The sequence below is a fragment of the Numenius arquata genome, chromosome 6, assembly GCF_964106895.1.
Source record: "Numenius arquata chromosome 6, bNumArq3.hap1.1, whole genome shotgun sequence".
Taxonomy (NCBI): Eukaryota; Metazoa; Chordata; class Aves; order Charadriiformes; family Scolopacidae; genus Numenius; species Numenius arquata.
In genome coordinates this window covers 20,159,417-20,180,024 of record NC_133581.1, presented here as the reverse complement: position 1 = coordinate 20,180,024, position 20,608 = coordinate 20,159,417, and the positions used below count along the sequence as shown (strand labels likewise).

The window sequence follows — 20,608 nt, the reverse complement described above, 5'->3', positions numbered from 1 at the left end:
AGTTTTCTTTTTTTAACAAGCGCTAAAGCACACCCTGAATGTCATTGAAACTAAAACTTCCCACTTACCTAGTTAAGAAAATCAAACAGCCATTTTACAAATCTTAACATTGTGTATGGCCTTAGATGGTTTGCACATTTCAGCTTAGGGTAGGGAGTGTATTTATTAGTTATATTCTAGTTTTAAAATTGATTTTTAGATTTCTAAGCTCTGAAACATTTTTTTTGTAGCTGTGTATTTTAAATCTCTGCATAAATATGAATATTGTCCTTAGTATAACTCTGCACAAACACAAGTAATTCTTGAGTAGCTGAGATGGTATGATTTTGTATTTTATAAGTTAAATTATTCTGAGAATATCATTACACAGTTACCTAGCCAAATATAGCTTGAGTTAAGCGTTAAACAATTTCTTAAAAAAACTTTAAAAATGCTTAGTGTACTTTTATAGTAATTTGAGTGGTTTATAATTTGAGAAAAGCAAAACTCATAGGCTTTTATTGTGCTTAAACCTTTAGGAGTTTAAAATACTCCTCAAGCATGACTTTAATCAAATGGAGCTGTGGCACTCATGCAAAGAAGATCCAAAGAACTCCACCCTCCATGGCATTAGCTCGCTTCTGAAAGACATATCTGTTACAGGCCGTGGAAACTATGGCTGCGCCATGATAGGAAAGATAACTTTCTATAAAGAAAAATCATTAAAAACAAACAAAAACCCTGAAGCACTGTCAGTTTTCACTGACTATTTTCTCCCATTTCTCATCTGTTTTTAGTTTATTTAGACTATAAGCTTCTCAGAGGAGCACTGTTTTTCCTTTTTCTTTGTAAAAATTAATGTTGCTTGCTTCTGTTGCTGTTTGAACTGTAAGCTGTATTAGGGAAGGCCTTTATTCCTTTATTACTGTTACCTTGTGTACTTTTTTAACAAATGTTTCTGATGTTGCTAACATGTGCTTTGCAAAAGTGCCATCCTTAAGTTTTGGTAATTCTTGGGTTGATATTCAACAATCAGGGCCTTTGTCTCTTTTTTTTTTTTTTTCCTTTTTTTTTTTTTCTTTTTTTTTCCCCAGTGAATAGATGGCTTAGAAATAGTGTCAGATAAGTTGATTCTAAAATTCTTGTGTTCAAATTGCATGGCAATTCCCCTGGAGAATATGGAAATACTGTTTTCATTGTTTGAGAAAATATAAACAAAGCGTAATGCCTCATGCCTGTTGTCAATTTTCCTGCATGTTTCCAGTAAGTGATATGTATTTAAAATCTCTGTAGATTTGACTAGACAACCGTAGAAGTGAATATAGTGTTCATTCTTTGGGATAGCAACTCTGTGGAGAATTTGTTGAACTTTAACAACTTTTTAGCCTTAAAAAAAAAAAAAAGTATTTCCAGTGATGTCAATCCCTCTGTTGATACTCTTAGCCTGTTTAGAGTGGCGTGTGTCAGTTTGTCCTAAGCCCATCACTGGTTGATGGTGGCAAAATTGGAAAAGGTCACTTGTACTTTAAGGGGTTTTGGAAGTTGGCTTGTCTTCTTTTAACTGGCTTGTTGAAATTTATTTCATAGGCTAAATCGATTCAATTATTATAGTTAAATATAATACAATCCTTGACTGTTAAAGAACAAGGCATAGTAGTGTGTTATGTGTGGGGTTTGGTTTTGTTTTTCATTAACTGTCCTTCAAAACCCTGATCAGCTTGACAGGCAATTATACAGAAATATAAAACCAGGAAAGTGTGATCATTGCACTTTGGATGGACTGGGAAACCCTGGGGTTAGAGCCAGGCTGGTATGAGAACTGCTTCTCCAACCTGACTGGTAATTTGGTATACCTATTTATCAGGGGAGGGCTATATATTTCTTACCTTTCAGAAGTTCATCTGCAATATCAGAGCCCACTGCAGTTTTATTTCCAAAGGAACTCCAGTTGTATGATTGCTGTGATGTTGGCACTGACAATGGATGCTCAAAAGCCAAAGTGTGTGACTTGCTAAGCAGAGGTTTAAGATGTAGCTTGGAACTTTTATGACTCAAGTCCCTCCTAAATCAGGTGTTTCTTGTTGGAGGAGGTGAGGAAGAACGTTATGTGCAATCGGTTACAAAATCTTAGTATTACAGAGTACAGATCTTTCTGCAACAAGTCTTATGGTTGCAAAATCAAAAATTGCTCTGCCTAAGACCTATTTTAAGATCTGTTGGTCTGTTCACATTAAGTCAAAATAAACTGTATCCTTTTTACTGCTGTTGTAAGATTAATGCGACTCTGGGAATACTTTGTTTCTTTGTTGATGATCCACAGCAATTAATTAAAGCTTTGACTGCCAAATTCACAACCAAAATGCTGCTTTTTTAGTATTCCTTATTTAACTTGCAAGGGATGAAGTTAGGCTAATTAAACTGAGTCTGGTAGGTAGTGAGAAAGTACAGTTTCCTTACAGTTAGTTTCTGAATAGAATGGTAAAGAGTAAGTTCTTCTTTAAACAGAGACGGTTTTATAAAGAAGCAGAATTTTTCAGCTGTTAACCTTTAAAACTGTCACCACCACCCACCCCCACCCCCCCCCCCCTTGTCCTTCAAACCATTTCAATTCTGCAGAAGTTGTGTTAAGGAATATGCTGCTGGTTTCCGTTCCTTTCTCCCGAAATTGTTTTTGTCGGGGAGGCTTTCTGGATTTGAGTGCCATCTTGTGGTGTGTTGTAAGCATCTAAGAAAAGCTAATAATGCCCCTTCATTATTAACTGTAAAGAAAAAATATTTGATTAGTATAGAGGTGTTTCAAGTTGTATTTACCATCGAAAAACATTCATTGAATAGTGATCTGCATTTTTTTCCATTGTGCTTAGTAGAAGAGACTGCTACTTTGTGCCTAAAATTTTCATCAGCTCATTTTAATTACTTCAGTGTGTGGCCCATAGAATGAAACCTGAAAATTTTACAAAATAGACTGTGGTAGCCTGCTAGCTGTGCTAATATGCTACACCTGTCTTCTCGCAGGAGGTATGACTTCTAATTAATGGTGATGTATAGTGAATTAAAAAAAAATAATCCATTGACAACATACAGGTAACTTTAAGTTCTGTTTATTTCAACAGGTTTAGTTTCTTTGCTGTAAAATCGGTATCAGTGTAGAAGCTTAATTCTTCTGGTTTAAATAACAATAGAAAGTTTTCTATCATGAATCCAAGCTGTGAAATTTTTCATTTAAATACAATTGTGTATAAAATGCTGCCCTGCCACGTAAAATATCAAACCATTATTTGCATTGGAAATAGATTTTGCATGAGCTGTGCATATTTTTACCTTGTGTGTACTGGGTGAGTATGGGACACAAGATATACCAGTAACACTTTCCACTGAATATTTTCTGCCTCTGCAACTTTGAGCCTATTTCTTTACTATAGCAGGACTAAAGCCAAAAGGAAGGTTTTGAACTTTTTTAGTCATATAGATTGACACCCCAAATTATAGCAGTATAGCTTATGTGAGTGCGCGTATGTGTACATACATGTACACAAAAGCTCCCAATGGCTTAAAGGAGGTTGCATCAGTAAAAGTAGTTGCAGTTAAAGGTTTGGTACAGAAATGTTCTGGAATTAGCAAGAGCATAGGTATTTTATTAAGATCTCATTTATGACAAATAAATAAAGTTAGCTAACATACCACACATTTAAAACAAAAATAAAATATTAGATGAGATGGGGGGAGGGAAACCTCTTTTTCCTTTGTGCCCGCTAATGGAGATTGCAAGATTGCAAGCAAGCTGACGCAACTTTGTGGACCATTAGTATCAAAGGTTGCTAATGCAACTAACTGAACTCATGTGGACATCTGATCTTTGTTGCTGGTTGAGTCAAAAGTCAATGAAGCAGATTAATGCAGTCGCTGTGTCTGAGCTTGGGAGGACAGAATGAAACCAAAAGATTTACCTATGTTTGATACATACAGTAAAAAAAAAAACTGAGAATGAAGAAAAACAAAACCACCCAACCTGCCCAGATGGACAACTCATTCTAGTTTGTTATGGAAGAAAATCCCCTTCATCTTTACCATGCTAAAAACAAATGCATCACACAAAATGTATCTGGTTATGGCCAGATAATGTTGGTCATTATCTTAATGCTAAGAGTTGTCTCCTGTGCTTTGGGTTTGTTGTTTGTTTGTTTGTTTAAAGAAAAAAAAATGAATGAGGAGATGGTACCTAGATTAATCACTTAAATACCCCAAAAAACTCAAATTCTTAAATTCTTAATTCTTGATTTAGATCTGCTTGCTTTACACAGTATGGCTTCCTGATATAGCATAACTTACTTCCAGTTTGAGCACACGCTTAATGATAGACCACTTTTCATAGAAAGTGGATGCCATAACTATTAACTTTAAACATGGTTTGAATGTATCTCTATGAAGATATCAGAAGAGAAAGAGAGCCTGTAAGTACTGCCCTTGCCCTGGGTACTGCAGACACGTCAGCCTGTATTTCTTTATCAACACTTTCTGCACCTTCTGCTGGACAAGCGCCAGCCTGGAACATAATGTTTTCGCCATGAAAGAGCTGTTAGTATTAGAGGAGCAAAACCAAACACAGTTCTTACCTATAAAAATAAGCAGAAAAACTTACAGGACTGCAGAATATGAACTACCAAGTTAATATTTGGGTATTGGCACTTTATTTGTGCTCTGTAGCTACGGAAAAGAGGAAAAAAAATGGGTTACCTTTATATTTGTCTAATTTGTGCGTGAATGTTCTGCAAATGAATTAGTTTATCAGAGAATAATTAGAACCTGTAAAGAAGCCCCAAAGACTGAATACTTTGGAAACAAAACAGACATCTGAATTTCATTTCTTTTATTTTTTATTTTTTGTCAGTATAGAAGAAAAATTGAGTGCTGTTGACGTACTTGAAGCTGATAGTATCTTCAGATTGTGTTGCTGACGTTCTTTTGTGGGTTTAGTGGGTTTTGTGAAGTTATTCAGAACATGTAGATTTGTAAACATATTCAAGGAAAACCTAAAAAAAACCTCCTGCAAGAAAATGCTTTTAAAATTACCAATTTTTAACCTGAGATATTGAGGAGCTGTTTGTCTTTTTAAAAAATAAATGATGTTAATGTAGTGCTTTCTGCACTGTATTTATAAAATTGCTACTGTTTGACGAGTTATGGAAAGAAAAAGTTGTAAATTATATTGGAAGTTTCAGGATAGATTTTCTTCTATAAGTTGAGGTGAATAGAGCAGGAAGGCACTTTCATCATCTAATTTAGTGTACATGTTAAATGATTTATAAACAATTCAGAAATATTGAAATAAGGCCATATAATTATTCTGTCATCAAAATATTTCTGTTGCATGCAATTTCTTCAGACTCTTCTTTACAACTTTTACTGGGGTAGTGTTAACTGAGAAAATGGCCTAAGTTGCATATACATGAATGGAGAAGCACTTTATATTACTTCGCATAATCAAAATTTATTCCATTGTTGTTTTTCAGCATTAGCACTTATTACTCTTCTTTTTTTCTTTTTTTTTTCTTTTTTCTTTTTTTTTTTTTAACAGATGATACTTTGGGATTGGGATTTGAAGCAATGGTACAAGCCCTATTATCAGGTCAGTGTATTATGAAACTTATTATTCTTTTGTGAAATGTGATTGAATAAAGAGTTCACTGTAAATTGTCAGATTTCGATGTTCCTGTTGATGATTTATGTCCTGGTACATTCTAGCTCTATGTAGCAGGGGCTTGATGTTTAGCAGTTGACAGGGAGCTACTTTGCAGTGTATATGATAACAGTCTCACACCTAAGATGAGTGTGGTTTTTTTAAATAACCATTTGCATAACTTTAGGGAGTGATTCTCCAGCAAAGTCACCAAACTCAGATCTATCATGTTCTCACCTTTTGTCTTAATTGCTTGTTTCTTCCCCTCTCTCTTGTATCAGCAGTGGCATCTAAACAGCTATTGCTGTTCCTGTTCAGATAATTGTGCCAAATGAAAACTAATCACTTCTTTGACAGAATTATTAGGATTTGTTTCAGTAGAATCAGAGTTAATGAAAGTAATGAGGCTGTGGAAATTGCAACTCTCTCAGGGGCTTATACCAGTTTGGCCACTAACGTTTCTGTTGATATTATTGGAAGAGATAGAACACTAATTTTAATTCTGAGGCAAAGTAATGAAAAACTGAGATAAAAAAATTGGCACCAGATCTTTATGTCAAATAGAGAAAAAAAAAAAACCCTGAAAGCTAATGTTGAATTCTGAATATTTTTTTTTTATTGTGTGAAAAAAAACCTGCAAAATTTGGTGTCTGAATGTGTCTGTATGTATATATTTTCTTTAAAAGAAAAATACATTACATTGATTTATTTTTTTTTAAAATTTGCAATGGATAAGATGCTTACTTAAAACTTAGAATGCTGTGAAATGTTTTGATATGTTAATAGTTTGCAATATTTCCATCTATTCTAGAATGCTGGCAGTGGAAATGGAGTTGATCTTTCAGTACTAAATGAGGCTCGGGGCATGCTAACAGACCTCCTGACTGACCCATCCCTTCCACCACAAGTGATTTCTTCCCTTCGAAGCATTAATAGTTTGATTGGTGCTTTCTCAGGCACATGCAGGCCAAAGGCTAGTCCATTCACACCATTTCCTGGTTTCTTCCCCTGTCCTGAAATAGAGGATCCTGCTGAAAAAGGAGATCGAAAGCTGCTCAAGGTCGAATAACTAATTTTCATTTATTGTGTGTTGCAATTAAAAAAAAAAACTATCAAGGAAAATTCATCTGGAAAGAATGCCCCTGTATGGGTAATAGCTTCTTTACTTGAGTTCCTGTGAACTATGTTTAAGGTCAAAAGAGAGCAGCTGTGAAAACAGATTGAGTGAAATGTAGATAAGTATCAAAATACAAATTCAAGTGGTTGATAGATAGACAGGTAAAAGCACTGATCTGCACTCTGAACACATGATTCCTCAAAATAAACACAGAATTAGGAAAACTAAAAGCAAATATAAAATTAAGATGTTATATTCTCATGATGTGGCACAACCAGGGCTGTTCCTGATTCTCCCACATTCTTGGTATGACAATTGCTGTCAGTGTGGCTTTTTTATTGATGTTTTTACCCAAAGAAATTTAGTCTTGTGAACACCAAACTAGCCATCAGACAGAAGCAAATAAACTGTGTAAAAGGAAACATATCTCTTCTTTCTGTGCAGCACATCATGTTATGGGACCAGTGTGTAAATCTACAGTCACTTCTCCATTATCTAGGGTAAATAAGTGAAAGCATGAATGTAGTTACTGTATGACATGTTAAGGAATATGTTGGAAAAACATTCAAACATAGAAATTCATCTACAGTGCACCAGAGCTAGTAATTCTAAGGTAGCCTGGTACTGACAGCTTGAGGCTGTTTATTGTGGAGGCTGGTCTGGGATGTCCTTCCCCTGTAGTTGCTTCCTTTTCCAGGCAGTGGAAAGCTTGGTCCAAACTGATCCACTTGGCTTAGTATTTTGTAGCCAGATAAACTGTCTAGAACCAGATTCAGCCTGTGAAATGTCTGTTGGGAACTGTTGTCAAGACAAATGCTTTTGGGGAAAAGCTTAGTGTCTACAGATTACTCTGTGGAAGATCCTGCAGGATTATTGCAGTTTGAAATTCCTTGGAATGTCACATGGATATCTGCAGAGTTCAATTGGGTAGGGATTATAATCATTCAGCATACGTTTTTCTTTGTGGATTTTTTTGAAAACTGCTAAGGCTTGTTATACCAATGTGAAAAATATAATTTATGTGAATACAAAAAAGTAACTTCAGATTTTTAAAATTTCTATATAGCTAGTCAGAATTTTTTCAAATGAAAAATGTTCATTACTGAAGACTGGTTATAAAGATTATGTGAGATTGAAAGGTTATGTTTTTTCACAGCTGTTCTCTTTTCCTCTTTCCTTAAAGTAAATCTTCCTTTAAGTCTGGAGTTTTTTTCTGTATATTTCTTTACCTGGTGGATAAAATAGTGCTTGTCACTATTACTCAATGAATGTTTGACTTTGGTATATGTTTAAAAGTAAGCCTAAAGATCTACCCCTATGTATGTTACTGCAAGAAAGAAAAGGTTTTCTCTTTCTTTCAAAAGCCAGGTAAGTCAGCACAAACTCCAGATTATGACACACCAAAGAAAATCGTTAAGAAACTACTTCTTCAAAATGGGACCTTTCAGACTATATTGAAAGGTTCCCATTCTCTCTTTCACTACCTTGGAATATAAAAGGTCTTCTCCATATTTCAAACAAGTTGTTTCTTTGCTGAGGATTATATATGTTGTTATTTCTCTTCCCTGACTGCCTTCCAAAGTGCATCCAGTTATATTTTTTTTCACTTCTGCTGGGGAACTACCTGTTCTCTTTGGTAGAAAAACAAACAAACAAACAAAAAAAACACCAAAAAAAAAAAAAAAAAAGGAAAAGAAAGAAACTGAAACCTAGCTTCAGATCTTGGGCTAGCAATAACTGGTTATCTAATACTAACTCTTCATTCTGAGTTTCTTGGTAGTCAACAACTTGGAAAGTGTAAACTGCCCAGTTGGTCCTATTCACTGTGATCTGTAGTTCCTTAGTTCTTTCCTACCCTTGTTTTGTTTTTTTTCTGCTTCCTTATCTAGTAGGGGAAAGTTCTGGAGATTTGTCATATCCCTAGTGTTCTCTTATTCTTAGAGTAGCCAGGAAGAAGAAAAAGTAAGTATAGGTTCTGGGCCCGTGTTTCCTTATTGTGCTAATGTGCACTTGTTTTGGGGAGTGAACCTTTCTTCTCCAATGTTGGAGGTTTTCAGCTGTGCTCCCCACGTTGTAGAGGGCATGCAGGTTAGATTGATGTGGTCCACTGACAGAGAAGTCCGTTCTAGCCTGAATCTACCGTTGTATGATAGCACACAGAATATGCTCCTCCAGTTCTCTTTCTGGTAGGGCTGCTTAGGGACTGCTGCATGTTTCTGTGGGCAACATGGTGGTCTTGTTCTGCCTGTCCAATTCCACCTTTCTGGCTGTGACTACAGCTTTGCAGCAAAGCAAACAGAGTCAAGATACATCCCATACTGAGGACTCAAAGCAGCCTGATTTTTCAGGGTAAGAGACTGGACTCTTTGTGTCAACACTGTTTCATTTTTTGGAAATATGTAATAGCTTTGTGAGTGAAGTATGATCTTTGATGAAGCTTAAAATTACAAAGTCATCATTTTGCCAGACTTTTGAAGTGATAGTATCCGAGGGTCACCTGTCCTCACACATGACCCTGCAGACCTTACTCAATGCTGCAAATATTGCTTTGGATTTTTGGTTTTAAATGCTTTTTCCTGGCATCCTTTTTTACTTTGCAAGGTCTGATTACACACATCTGTATTATGCAGAAGAATCTTGCCCCTACCATTGAATGGCCAAATCTAGGGATGAGTTAATAAGTGGATTATGGACTGAATGCAGTGAGAGAGGTATTTTTTTTTATTAATTTGTTTAAAATACAATATCTAGGTTATCTGTGCAATGGATGCAGGTATGCCAGAGCTGGCTTTGCAGTTTCAGTTCAGCGATCCTATCCTTTCTATTAGTTGGGTTCTATTAGTTGCTATTTAAACATGGATATACTTTTCTGGGGGTATTTCAGTAAAGCAGAGCTACTACGTTCTGAGTTATTTCTATACAGGACTGTTTGAGTGCCCTTGCACTGCTTTGCAGAGGGCTTTGTGTTCAAGTACAATGGTTATTCCCAGTGTTTGGGCTGCAGTGTGCCTAGACTAACAGCTTCCAGGCTGGGAGTGGTGGGATGCCTGGGAAGCTTCCTGGATGCTGTGGGGCTGGCATGCAAGCAGAGAAGGGAGCCTTGATGGACCAGAACTGACCCTGTACATTGTGCATCACCCTTTCCACAGGTTCCACAATACTCACACTGTCAATATTTACCATCTGTTATCAAAATCTCAGGCTATCCTGAGAGCTGGAGAGCTGACAATATAGTCATATGATTGGGAGGAGTAGAAAAAAAATCTGTAATCCTATGGCAACTGACTATCTCTAGAAGATCTCCATTTTTAAAAGCTCTGAAGAGTAATTGTTGGACCACATGGATTTCATAGTACAAGTATCTTTACATATTTTAATTTTGGGGAAAAAAAAGAGATATGAAAAATAATTATTCCTAGTAAGAAAAATAATTTGATTGCATGTTTTTTATTTTCTTGAGCGATAAGAAAGAATGTAAGATACCGTACTTACTGTTTCACTATAAAAAATTAACAATAAATAGTCTTCACAAACAATAAATAAAATTTTTATATCTGTTTTTAATTATATAGATTTTAACCATGGTTAAATTACTCAATAGGGATTAAATAGCAGGAATAGCCTGCCGACATCACAGCTGAAACGAACTTCAGGAGTTTCTGGCATTCCATCTATAGAATCAACATCATCTAGATGGGAACGGAGTAATAGCAAGAGATCTCATCAGGAATATAGCACATCCAGGTAAGCGCTTAACCACATTTAAAGGGCAATAATAAATGTAGCCATTCTAAAATGTTCATGTCTGTAATGTTGGAACTTGGCAGTGGAAGTATTTAATGTAAAATCTTGTGAATTAGTCTCAAATTCTGCCAGCATAAACTGGAAAATGTTACAAGTTAATTATATGCTTTGTAACTCTGATCTCAAGTAGAAATCAGGTCATTCTGAGATTGAATGGCATGCTCTGTTAGAATAAGTAGACCTGCACATCAGTGTTTTTTTTTTCATTTCCTACTAAAAGTCCAACATACATGATGGCAAAACAAACTAGTTTAACCTCTAAACCTTGCCTGACTTCCTCCTTCTCCTTTTTGCTTGAAATATGTATCACTTTCCAACTTCTACATACACCAAAATTTGTTTTCTAATTAAAAAGATGATCTAACTTTCTTGCATTTGGTAGCCACTGTTGTGCGTACTGCAACATTTATTATTCCTATGGTCATCATGCAAGCAGTATGGTGGATTGAAAATGTCGTCTCTTGTCTACTTGTTAGTCAATATGGTGCAAATAAAGCTTTTCCTTCCAGAATTAACATTACATTTTGAATTAGGATTAAAATAAACATACTTTTTTTCCCTTTTTGTTTAATGTTGTATATGATTAAACCTTTACATATCCAGTTTTATATGAATGTGTAAATATGTATGGCTTTGCTCAATATCTTGAAGAAAAGTACAACAGATGGTTGAAATTGTGTTGCAGCTTAAATCCGTAAAAATGTGTGTGGTTTTACTATTTTTTAATACTTAGTGTCTCTAAAGACTTTAATAGTTTTACATAGATCATAGGAAAAGTATAATAGATGCATTTTTCTAAAGAAAATATGAGTTATGCTGATTACTAATAATTACTAGTAGTGGATGAAAGTTTATCTACATATGTCCAAGAATTTATTTATCAATATTATATTTAATTTTATAGTGAACCATTTAAATAATTTTGCCCTTGTCGGTGGCTTTTTCCCCTTGAATAAAGTAAGCTCTTCAGGTTTTTACATAGTAAAACTTAATTGGTTTCTGTGTATGAAATATAATTGAAGATGCTAGTAGTAGCCGTAGTACTTTAAAGACCGTATTTTCATGCTGATTTGTTTATCAGAGTTTGAAAAAATCTCCCCAGTTATATCCACTGGAAATAACCAGAGACCAGAGAAATTGCTTTAAACTTACAAACAATGGAACTTCAGTTTGAGGCTCAGGACTTCTGGTACAGATGCAGTGTACGTTTACAAAGGATTTCCTTGCGGTTCCTACCAACCAAAGAAGCTACTCAAGCTTACCAGATTAATAGTAGCAATGTAGAAAAGACCCTTACTCATACTCCATCACTTTTAAATTATCTCTTGACCCTGATGACTAGCACTTCTTGTTAGTCATGTTCCCCTGCCCTGCTCCTATCCACCTGCATATATCCCTAGAGTATGTGTTCGCTTTTTTGTGGTTTGTGTCCTGCCTTTCAGAGTTCTTACCAATACTTGCACTGTCCCTGTCTCCTTGCGTCTTTCAGTGATCGTTCTTATTGGTTTCCCTTTAACTTCTAACACATAATCATCTCAAAATCCTCCATGGGTGCTTCTCTTACGGATAAGGTTAGATGAAATAGCTGAACTCGCACAGCTATTCCTGCACCAAAAGAGGCAGTCCTGCTTTCCTAGAGCATTTTGTCATTGGCTCTGGCTGTTGAGTCAGCCCCTTAAATTGTAAGAAAAATACAACAATAAAAAGATGTATTTTCCTGCCTTGGGGAGATGATTCAGTCCAATGAAGGACCCAGTGAATGTTAGAAGAGAAGCAAGGAGTAGGCTAGGCTAATAGTAAAAGGGCAGAGTAAAACAGCAAACTGTTCACTAGGAAGAAAGCTTATAAAAAATCAAATTTTTTTTTTACATACAATGACTGCTTTCAACTGAATTCTAGTTGAATTGAGAAAGGTAAGATATTACATACTGGTAAAATAAGTTAATATTGCTACAAAATTTTATTTCATGTTCCAGAATTAATTTCTATCCCTCCAGACAGTGGTTCAAAAGCAACTCTTGAGAGCTGCAGTTTTATTTTAAGGAAATTCTTGATTTGATTTCTCATTCAAACATTAGTTCAAGATGAACTGGCCTTGCTTAATATATAGTCTTTCTACACTAAGTACCGTTACAGCATTTTTACGTGCTTTAAAAAAATACATGTAAACTACGGTAGCTAAACAGTGTCCAACTATTGAAAAGTTCAATCTGTCCCAGTTGTCAACCTGAATACTTTTTAAACTTGACTAACGTGTCAGCATCAGACTTCAGAAGAATAAGTCTGTGTTTATGCTTTAACTCATTTCTTATATTTATATATTTAAACAAATGATGGGAGATCAAGTATTATTTCAGTATTTGACTTTTGTTTGAAATCTGATTAAACAAGATTAAATGTTTTCTTTAATACTGTTTTCCCGTACTGAAATGAAATAATTAGTTTTACATAGACTATTTTAACTTTAACATACATCTCTACAGTTATATTTAATTGCATATCACTTTTTTTTACTAAATGAAATGTATAATTGGAATTTTGGAGTGCAGTCTCATGCCTAGAACAGCAGATGGCATAATTCAATAATAGAGTTTAACAGTTTAGCTACTGAAGTACAATATGACTATGTCAAAACCAGATTTAGTTTTAAGATTATAATAAATAAAATGATTAATTAAATATGCAAAATTTATTTGAAAAGCAAGCCATGGCTGTTTAAGATTGTCATGATATTTCCAAAGCAACCAATCTTTTAAATGTTTTAAATGTTGTCTGTTAGAAAATAGCCTGCTTTGCTAAAGCATTCGAGAAAAGTAAATACCGTGTTAGAAAGTATGGCACGTGGCCTGAATGTACTTGTTGTGTCATTTTAGGACTGCATAGAATTTTTTGTTGCTTTCACCCAGTACCCAGCAGTTTTTATTCCATATAAATGACATGTATTGTCTAGCAGATCTTGAATTCGACTTTTTTGTAGTACTCTTTTTCTTGAATCGTAGTGGACCTGTAACAGAGCAGTCTGGCCATTTTATAAGCATTTTATTTAATAAAAATGGAAGACAAGGTAGGAAAGAAAAAAATTCTTACTGTTTTATTTCAGCCAAGGATCTCATTCAAATGGGTCTTTTGGTGCAAACTTGCTGACAATACCAAAACAAAGATCATCTTCTATGACATTGACTCATCATATAGGTTCCAGACGAGCAGGTAAGATCATGCAATTTGTATAGCTTAGTGGCAGGATGTGAAGGTAGTAGTTAGTACATCATGTATTAGGATGTAGTAATAAAATAACATCAGCATGTTGCATATAATTTTAAAATAATTTATTTTTAATCTGCTTCTAAGAAAACTCAAAATTACAGTTCATATCAACTTTGTAGAATCTCAGTTATTCACCTAATGCTATGTAGCTGCGAAATGTTGTGATGTTCAGTATGGTTGGTACCTATTGATTCCTAAATACCTGATAGCCATCCAAGAGGAATATTTAAACAAATTTTAGAAGGAGTTGGAGTAGATTTTATACTAACGCTGTCAGTGTAATAAGCTAGTAGATTCTGTAACAGCAGTGCTGAAATAATGTGTATATCAGTATTTCAGAGATTATAATTTGTCTATTTACCCATATTAAGTGAAAACTTGAAAACTACTTCTTTTGACATTTATGCCTATCCATTTTAGCATGATTTAAAAATGACAAACTGTCTCGTAATTTTGTTTTATAAAAGTTTAAATATGCAGGTTGGATTGAGAGAGATTAATGCATTTTTTAATTTTACTTTTTTTTTTAAGCCCCAAACCTCCCTAGTTTTCTCTGTATTACTTCCTGATGGTTTGGTTGTTTCCCTTGCACTCTTCCAAACACCAGGAAACGAGCAAACTCAGGACAGATCCGCATGGAAAAAACATTGTTGCACATTCTCAATGTTTCTGACTTCATAAAAAGCTGGGCTGCCTTCTGCACTTTTCTACTTTGAATCTTGTGGAAAATGCAGGGCGCAATGATATGCGTGAAACCCTGCTGAATGTGTACATTTAAAAGCATGAAATTAAGTAACCAACACTAGAGTATCAAACTGTTCTAGTTCTGGAAGCGAGTTTACAAGTTGCTTCTCGGCTTTCTAGATCTTCCTTTGCAGCAGTGAAGTTACATTTGCTTTCTAAAACTTCTGTCTCTGCATCTAGCAATGTAGACTTTGAAAAATCTTGTCTTTTATTGTAACAAAATCTAATTACATACTACTCTTAGGGCGTGGGAGTCAAGTCAGTGTAGCCTATGATACTGTTGGAAGTGTATAATCTATGCATTCCTTATTTAAGGGCAATACTGTATATTCTCTTAGTAAATTGTTATTGGAGCTGTACAGTCATAAGACTTATGATGGAGTTTTTGCTTCATAGTTTGCAGCAGAATAAGTGATTGAGTGGTGGAAAGTCCACAGAATACCTCATTCTTTTGCTGCTCGTGGGCACTTTATTCTTTTTGATCGAAGTATGTTTACAATGGCTGTAACTTACCTTGAGCACTCGTAGATAATATGTCTTTTTTATATTTTCACAAGCAAAGAAAATGATGTTTTGGCTTAATGCAAAATTTTATTAGGCACATGTTAGGCACAGAGTAGCCAAAGTCCAGATTTACCAGCTTGCTTTCCTAGATTTCACAGACAGAAGCCTGAAGTAAACCCTAGTTTACTGTTTGAACAGTTAGGGGGAATTTCATGGACCTAAGGAAGATGGAGTTGTTTGTTGTTTGGTTGTTTTTATCTCTAATTACCCATAAGAAAGCTGTAGATTGTTTTGTTGCTTTTTTTTTTTTTTTTTTTTTTCCCAATGGCCTATTAGGCAGATTTAGATAGATTATCATGCCAATAAAAGAAACGTACATCACTGTCAAAAAAGGCCAGTATCTGCCCACTTTAATCCCTTGCTTCAAAAATATGATTACAACATTTTGGGGTTTTTACTTCATTTTTAAAAAATATCTGAAGCATATTTTTTCTTTATTGCAAAACAATGAGGTAAAATATTTTTGTCTAGGTCAGTTATCAATACTTGAATTGGTTTTGATGGTTTTTTTACCTGGAAAATTTAAAAAAAAGCAATCCTGATCAGAAAGGAATATTGAAAGTTTCAGCTACTGATAAAAATTTTGCCAAAGCTAAAACTAAAACGAAGCCTTTGAAAGCCAGATTTATAACACATTACATAGTTTGCCCATTCAGATGTGTTGCCTAGACTGCTGCATAGCTGTAGATCTCAAAACTTGCAATAGATCTTGCTACCTTATATGTCTTCAACAGCGTGAACTATACAGTGTGTTTTGAAGACTTGCACATTCTTTACAATTGATAAAGATTCTTGTAATTTAATTTTGGTCTTTCTAAACAGCAATGTTTTTATTGTTATCTGAACCCCATGTAATGTTTGTTTTGGAAGGTGCTTCTCCTGGCTTGAGTCCTGTGGGTTCACCTAGTCATGGATCTGTCTCCAGTGGGGCTTTCAGCAGCTGGTCACCTGTAGAATTTCCTGATACTGCTGATTTTCTTACAAAACCAAGCATTAATATACATAAGCCTCCAGGATACACATTTAGCTCTCCAGATTTTCAGCAGCAAGTTAAAACACCTCTAGCTTATATGTGTAGCAGGTACTGTAAACTCTGTTACATTTTTAGTAACTTCATATGCATTGAAAAGAATATAGTTAAAATGAAAAAATATAAAAATACCTATACGTCTACTGGTATTGAGAAAAAGGCATATGACGTCATAATAATCTGTAACTTTGTTATCTAGGGGAGACTAAAGAATGCTGTAGGTATGCCATTGATTTGAAATGGCTTATGTTTGAAAGCAGCAGTTATTGTAAAGTAACGATATTTTACAGATTGTTGAAAAAGGAGGACTTCCTACCTGGGAACTGAATTCTGTATTTCTGAATTCTTTCTAAATAATTAGCTCTACTTACTAGTTCATGGAGGTGAGGCCTGGGGAGGTGATGTTTCATTATTTTCTAAGTACAGACTAACTCTGTATGTGCCAAATTTAGGAGAAAAATGCTAAGGTCATTTGGTGGAGTAACCTTCAAAAGCATGCCTTTGTAAGAAAAGTAATTAGCAGGTATTTTTCAGTACAACTCAGCAGTAGGAAAAGAAGAAAATTACTAAATGTTGTAAATATTTTTCATGTATTCTATAAGCTGTGGACGTCAGATACTCAAGCCTGTTCCAACACCAGAACCAGAATTTGCAGAATATAAGGACAGAAAATCAGGTGGGATTTCAAAATAGGCAAATATTTGATATCGACTTTAAGACAATTAAATTATTTTTTTTATATCTCTACATGAAATTTTTCCTATACTTTAAGTAACTCATATGCATATATTTTATTTTAGTTTGTGACTTAGGATAATCAAGTTAATCTAAAATATTGCCTGCTTCAGAGTAAGGATTTTATAATAGATTTCCACTCATAGTTTTATAGTTCTGTACTCCATATATCAAACCAATTCTCTGCCATATGAGCTAAAGTAATCACTGAACCAATTTTTACAAGTAAGAAGTTACGCTCCTAGCTTTTCTTAATCTTCAAATACGTTTTGTCTAATACATTTTGTCCTTTATAACTTTTTTGTTAAATTCTAAAATAAAAATTGTTCAGAAACAAGCTATTATTTAGATTTCTGTGAAGAATCTGTATGTCAATTCAAGAATTATTAGAAAGTATAATTTACAAATAAATTATTGATATAGTGTTTATGTATGTATTTTCTTTAAGGTGAAATTGGATGTGCTAGTGTAACAAAAGAATCTTTCCACCATACAGAGAAGAAAAAAGATGAAAGGAAGGAAATGATCGATCAAACACAAAATAATCTGCTTGTAAGCATGTAATTGCAAAAAAACCTTGCAATAGCTTTTATCAATACTGTATTTATTTATCATTTCTAACCAGCTGTAAAGAGGTCTTTGCATTGCTAAGAGTTGTAATCTCTAAAGGGAAATGGTGCATTGTTGAAATTCAGATTTCCATTTAACAATTGTGTATTTTCAGCTTGCATAAATTTCACTAGCAAATCACAAGAAAGATGGTGATTATATTAATTTTTTTGTTGATCAGAATTAATTTCTGTACTTTTAATGTTGATAGTATGCTCAAACACTGATTGACTAGTATTTTCTTTTGGAAGTTTATGGCAGTTTCAGTGAGACTTACAAATGAATGTTCATACAGTGCAGTATATTGGAAGTGCAGGAAGACAAATGTTTTAAGCTTTACTAACATTTTGGGTTTATACATCATTTTTTTTAAAGCTTGTTCAATTAATCACCTGTTAAAACTCAGTAAGTGTTTTGTTAGCCTATGCATATTTTTGCTTTGTTTTATTAACTCATCTCGTTTAAAAGAAATAAGAATGAAAATTTAGCACCATCTCAGAAAGCCCTGGAATCTGCTGCCTCAAAATATGAAATGTTAAGCCCTTAACTGTGCTATTTGTACTGTTGATTTATGATTTTCTCATAGTGTAGTTAGAACACCATTTAATAAGTTCAATAATGATTTATCATTTTCATGGCTTTTTTTGCCAATACAACTGTCAAATTAGTTTTCATTGTTATTTTAGAGATGATAAAGTATCTTACTCTCACACAGGTGGAGCAGAGTCCTACATTAGAAACGTTATTAGATCGTGATTCACTAATAGAGAAGATGAACAACTGGAATTTCCAAATTTTTGACCTTGTACAAGAAATGGGAGACCAGTCTGGAAGGATCCTTAGCGAGGTTTGTTGTCTTTTACTATATGAGGGAGGGTGTATAAAGCTGTTGTGCTTATGTATTTTATTTAAACCGTGAAGAAGTTTTGCGGTCAGCATATACATATGAATGCTAACTTGAAAAGTAGAAATATAATTTCTCATGTGTTCCATTTCATTGTAAAACATAAAAAGTGATTTTTCTATAGACAACTGGCTCCAAATTTTCTGAATTTTATTCTCAATGTAAAAATAGGTTCACTTCACACTTACTAGGTTTTGCAGTAATATGCTATTTCCTATGAAAAATTGTCTCCTGCTTTCAGAATTACTACCTTGTTTGTCAACTATATCTTTTTTCTTTATTTCAGTAAAATATTTCTGCCAGAGCTACACCTGTGGGGGAAGAGAAGTGATCTTTTAGGCAGTCTTTTGCCTGTTGATCCTACAAACAATGGGATTTTTTTTCCATGCTGCTTTCTGCATGTAGTATCCCTTTTATCTCTTTCTGACTTATTACTAAGCTCTTTCATGCAGTTTCATGTTGTGCTGAAGCCAGTCTACTGGCAGGTGCAAAAGTATGATCCTGTTTGCTCTTTCCCAGCCTCTCCCATTCATCGGTGTCATCTGGAAGCTTCTGTCTCTTTCTTTATGCTGGATTTAGCAATCAGGGAGCTGTAGTATGAGTTGGATTTGCTTCTGATCTGATCACAAAATATTTTTATTGGCAATATCTTAGTTTCCTACCCTGGAGTAGAATGCATGTTACTCCTGTTCAGGGGTAATGTTGGGAACAATCAGCTAGAGGGGAGGAAACAGATCAGAAGCACTCAGGTGCAATTGGAATCCTGCACCTGTATTGAAGACAGGAAAAAACAATGGGGATAATTTAATTTTTGTCATTAGACACTATCTTTTCTTTCATAATACAGAATATTCTGGGTATTGTTTTAAATCTTTAGTTAATCTTGTTTGATCAGATGTTCTCAGGCCTTTTGTCACCTCGGTTAGTGACAACTGTTAGTGTACAGACTAGAGTGCCACAATGCACTTCTGAGTGGTGTCCTTACTGTAGTATACTAGTATTCTGTGATCCACATTAGCTCGTGTTTCCTTTGTGTGCAATCTAGGGGATAGTTCAAACCTGTAAGTACTTAAGTGTGCAGATTTCTACTTAACTCTGCCAGAATTTCTGTATCGGTTCTTCCTGATATTGTATCTATGTGTACTACTTGTCCTTCTCCTCCTCCTGCCCCAGTCCTTTTGTCCGTTGTGCTGTAAGCATTTGATACATATCTTAAGAGCCAATTAAAAACTGTATTTTATGATGACCAGCTGTAAGGTTCTCAGATTAGGTATGTGTTAAGGGGAATTGTTGGGACAAGTGGAAGGAGGGACGTCCCCTCATTTTGCTCCCGTGTTCCTTTGAGCACCTCCCACACTTCAGCATTTAATCTTTCTCTCAAGTTTCTGGGAATGAAGTGACAAAAATGAGTAGCAGTGACTTGTTTTGAAAAGCTTTCGTAATATTTGTGGTTTGGGGGGGGATTAGGTCTTTGTAGTTCTACTGGTAAACCATAATATATTTGCACAGGATATACATGTGTGGGTGTTCTGACTACAGTTTTGAAATCTTTTTTTCTTTTACCAGCTAGCATTGTTAAAAGTACCGAAGAATAAAAGAAATAGGATTTCTTTGCCAAAGTCTCAAAAATAAATACAGTTTTGAGTTTTGGGTTTTTTTACATTAATGGGTCTGCTACTACAGTTAAATAATTTGAACTTCTGAGTTATAGAACCGTAGAATGGTTAGAGTTGGAAGGGACCTTAGAGATCATCTAGTTCCAACCCCCCATGCCATGAGCAGGGACATCTTCCACAAGACCAGGTGCTCAAATGATAAGAAGTAAGAGTAAGGAGTAAGAATATATATTTTTTTTTTTATTTTTTTTATTTTTGGGTCACTATTGGAATAAAACATGAGTTCTTTAACATTATGAAAATTTTGGAGAATATTATTAAAAATAATCAGTTGTGAATAGAATTTATCAGTAAAGAAATAAAAGCTTTTATTATTCTGTGTTTGACAAGATGATAAAAATCCACATTTTTGTGCTAAAAGATCGTTAAACATTTCTACGATTATAGTTTTCAGATAATCTTTAATAGACTTTTAGTAATTTCCACCTCTCAGCATCAAATAAAAATTTAAAAACAGGGATGATTTTAAATTTGAAAAAACAGAAAATGTTTAGGTATATTTTTC

General features: G+C 34.5%; 1 protein-coding gene across 1 annotated transcript in view; it reads left to right on the top strand.

Annotated features, from left to right (window-relative positions):
• Window positions 1-20,608, top strand: part of PDE3B (phosphodiesterase 3B) — an 89,235-nt gene that overhangs the window by 59,263 nt on the left and 9,364 nt on the right. The window contains exons 2-9 of the mRNA XM_074148865.1: window positions 5,555-5,605; window positions 6,468-6,716; window positions 10,375-10,517; window positions 13,678-13,784; window positions 16,020-16,230; window positions 16,782-16,855; window positions 17,363-17,466; window positions 18,239-18,370. Of these exons, the coding sequence (XP_074004966.1) occupies window positions 5,555-5,605; window positions 6,468-6,716; window positions 10,375-10,517; window positions 13,678-13,784; window positions 16,020-16,230; window positions 16,782-16,855; window positions 17,363-17,466; window positions 18,239-18,370 (1,071 nt within the window). The remainder of the gene's footprint in view (window positions 1-5,554; window positions 5,606-6,467; window positions 6,717-10,374; window positions 10,518-13,677; window positions 13,785-16,019; window positions 16,231-16,781; window positions 16,856-17,362; window positions 17,467-18,238; window positions 18,371-20,608) is intronic.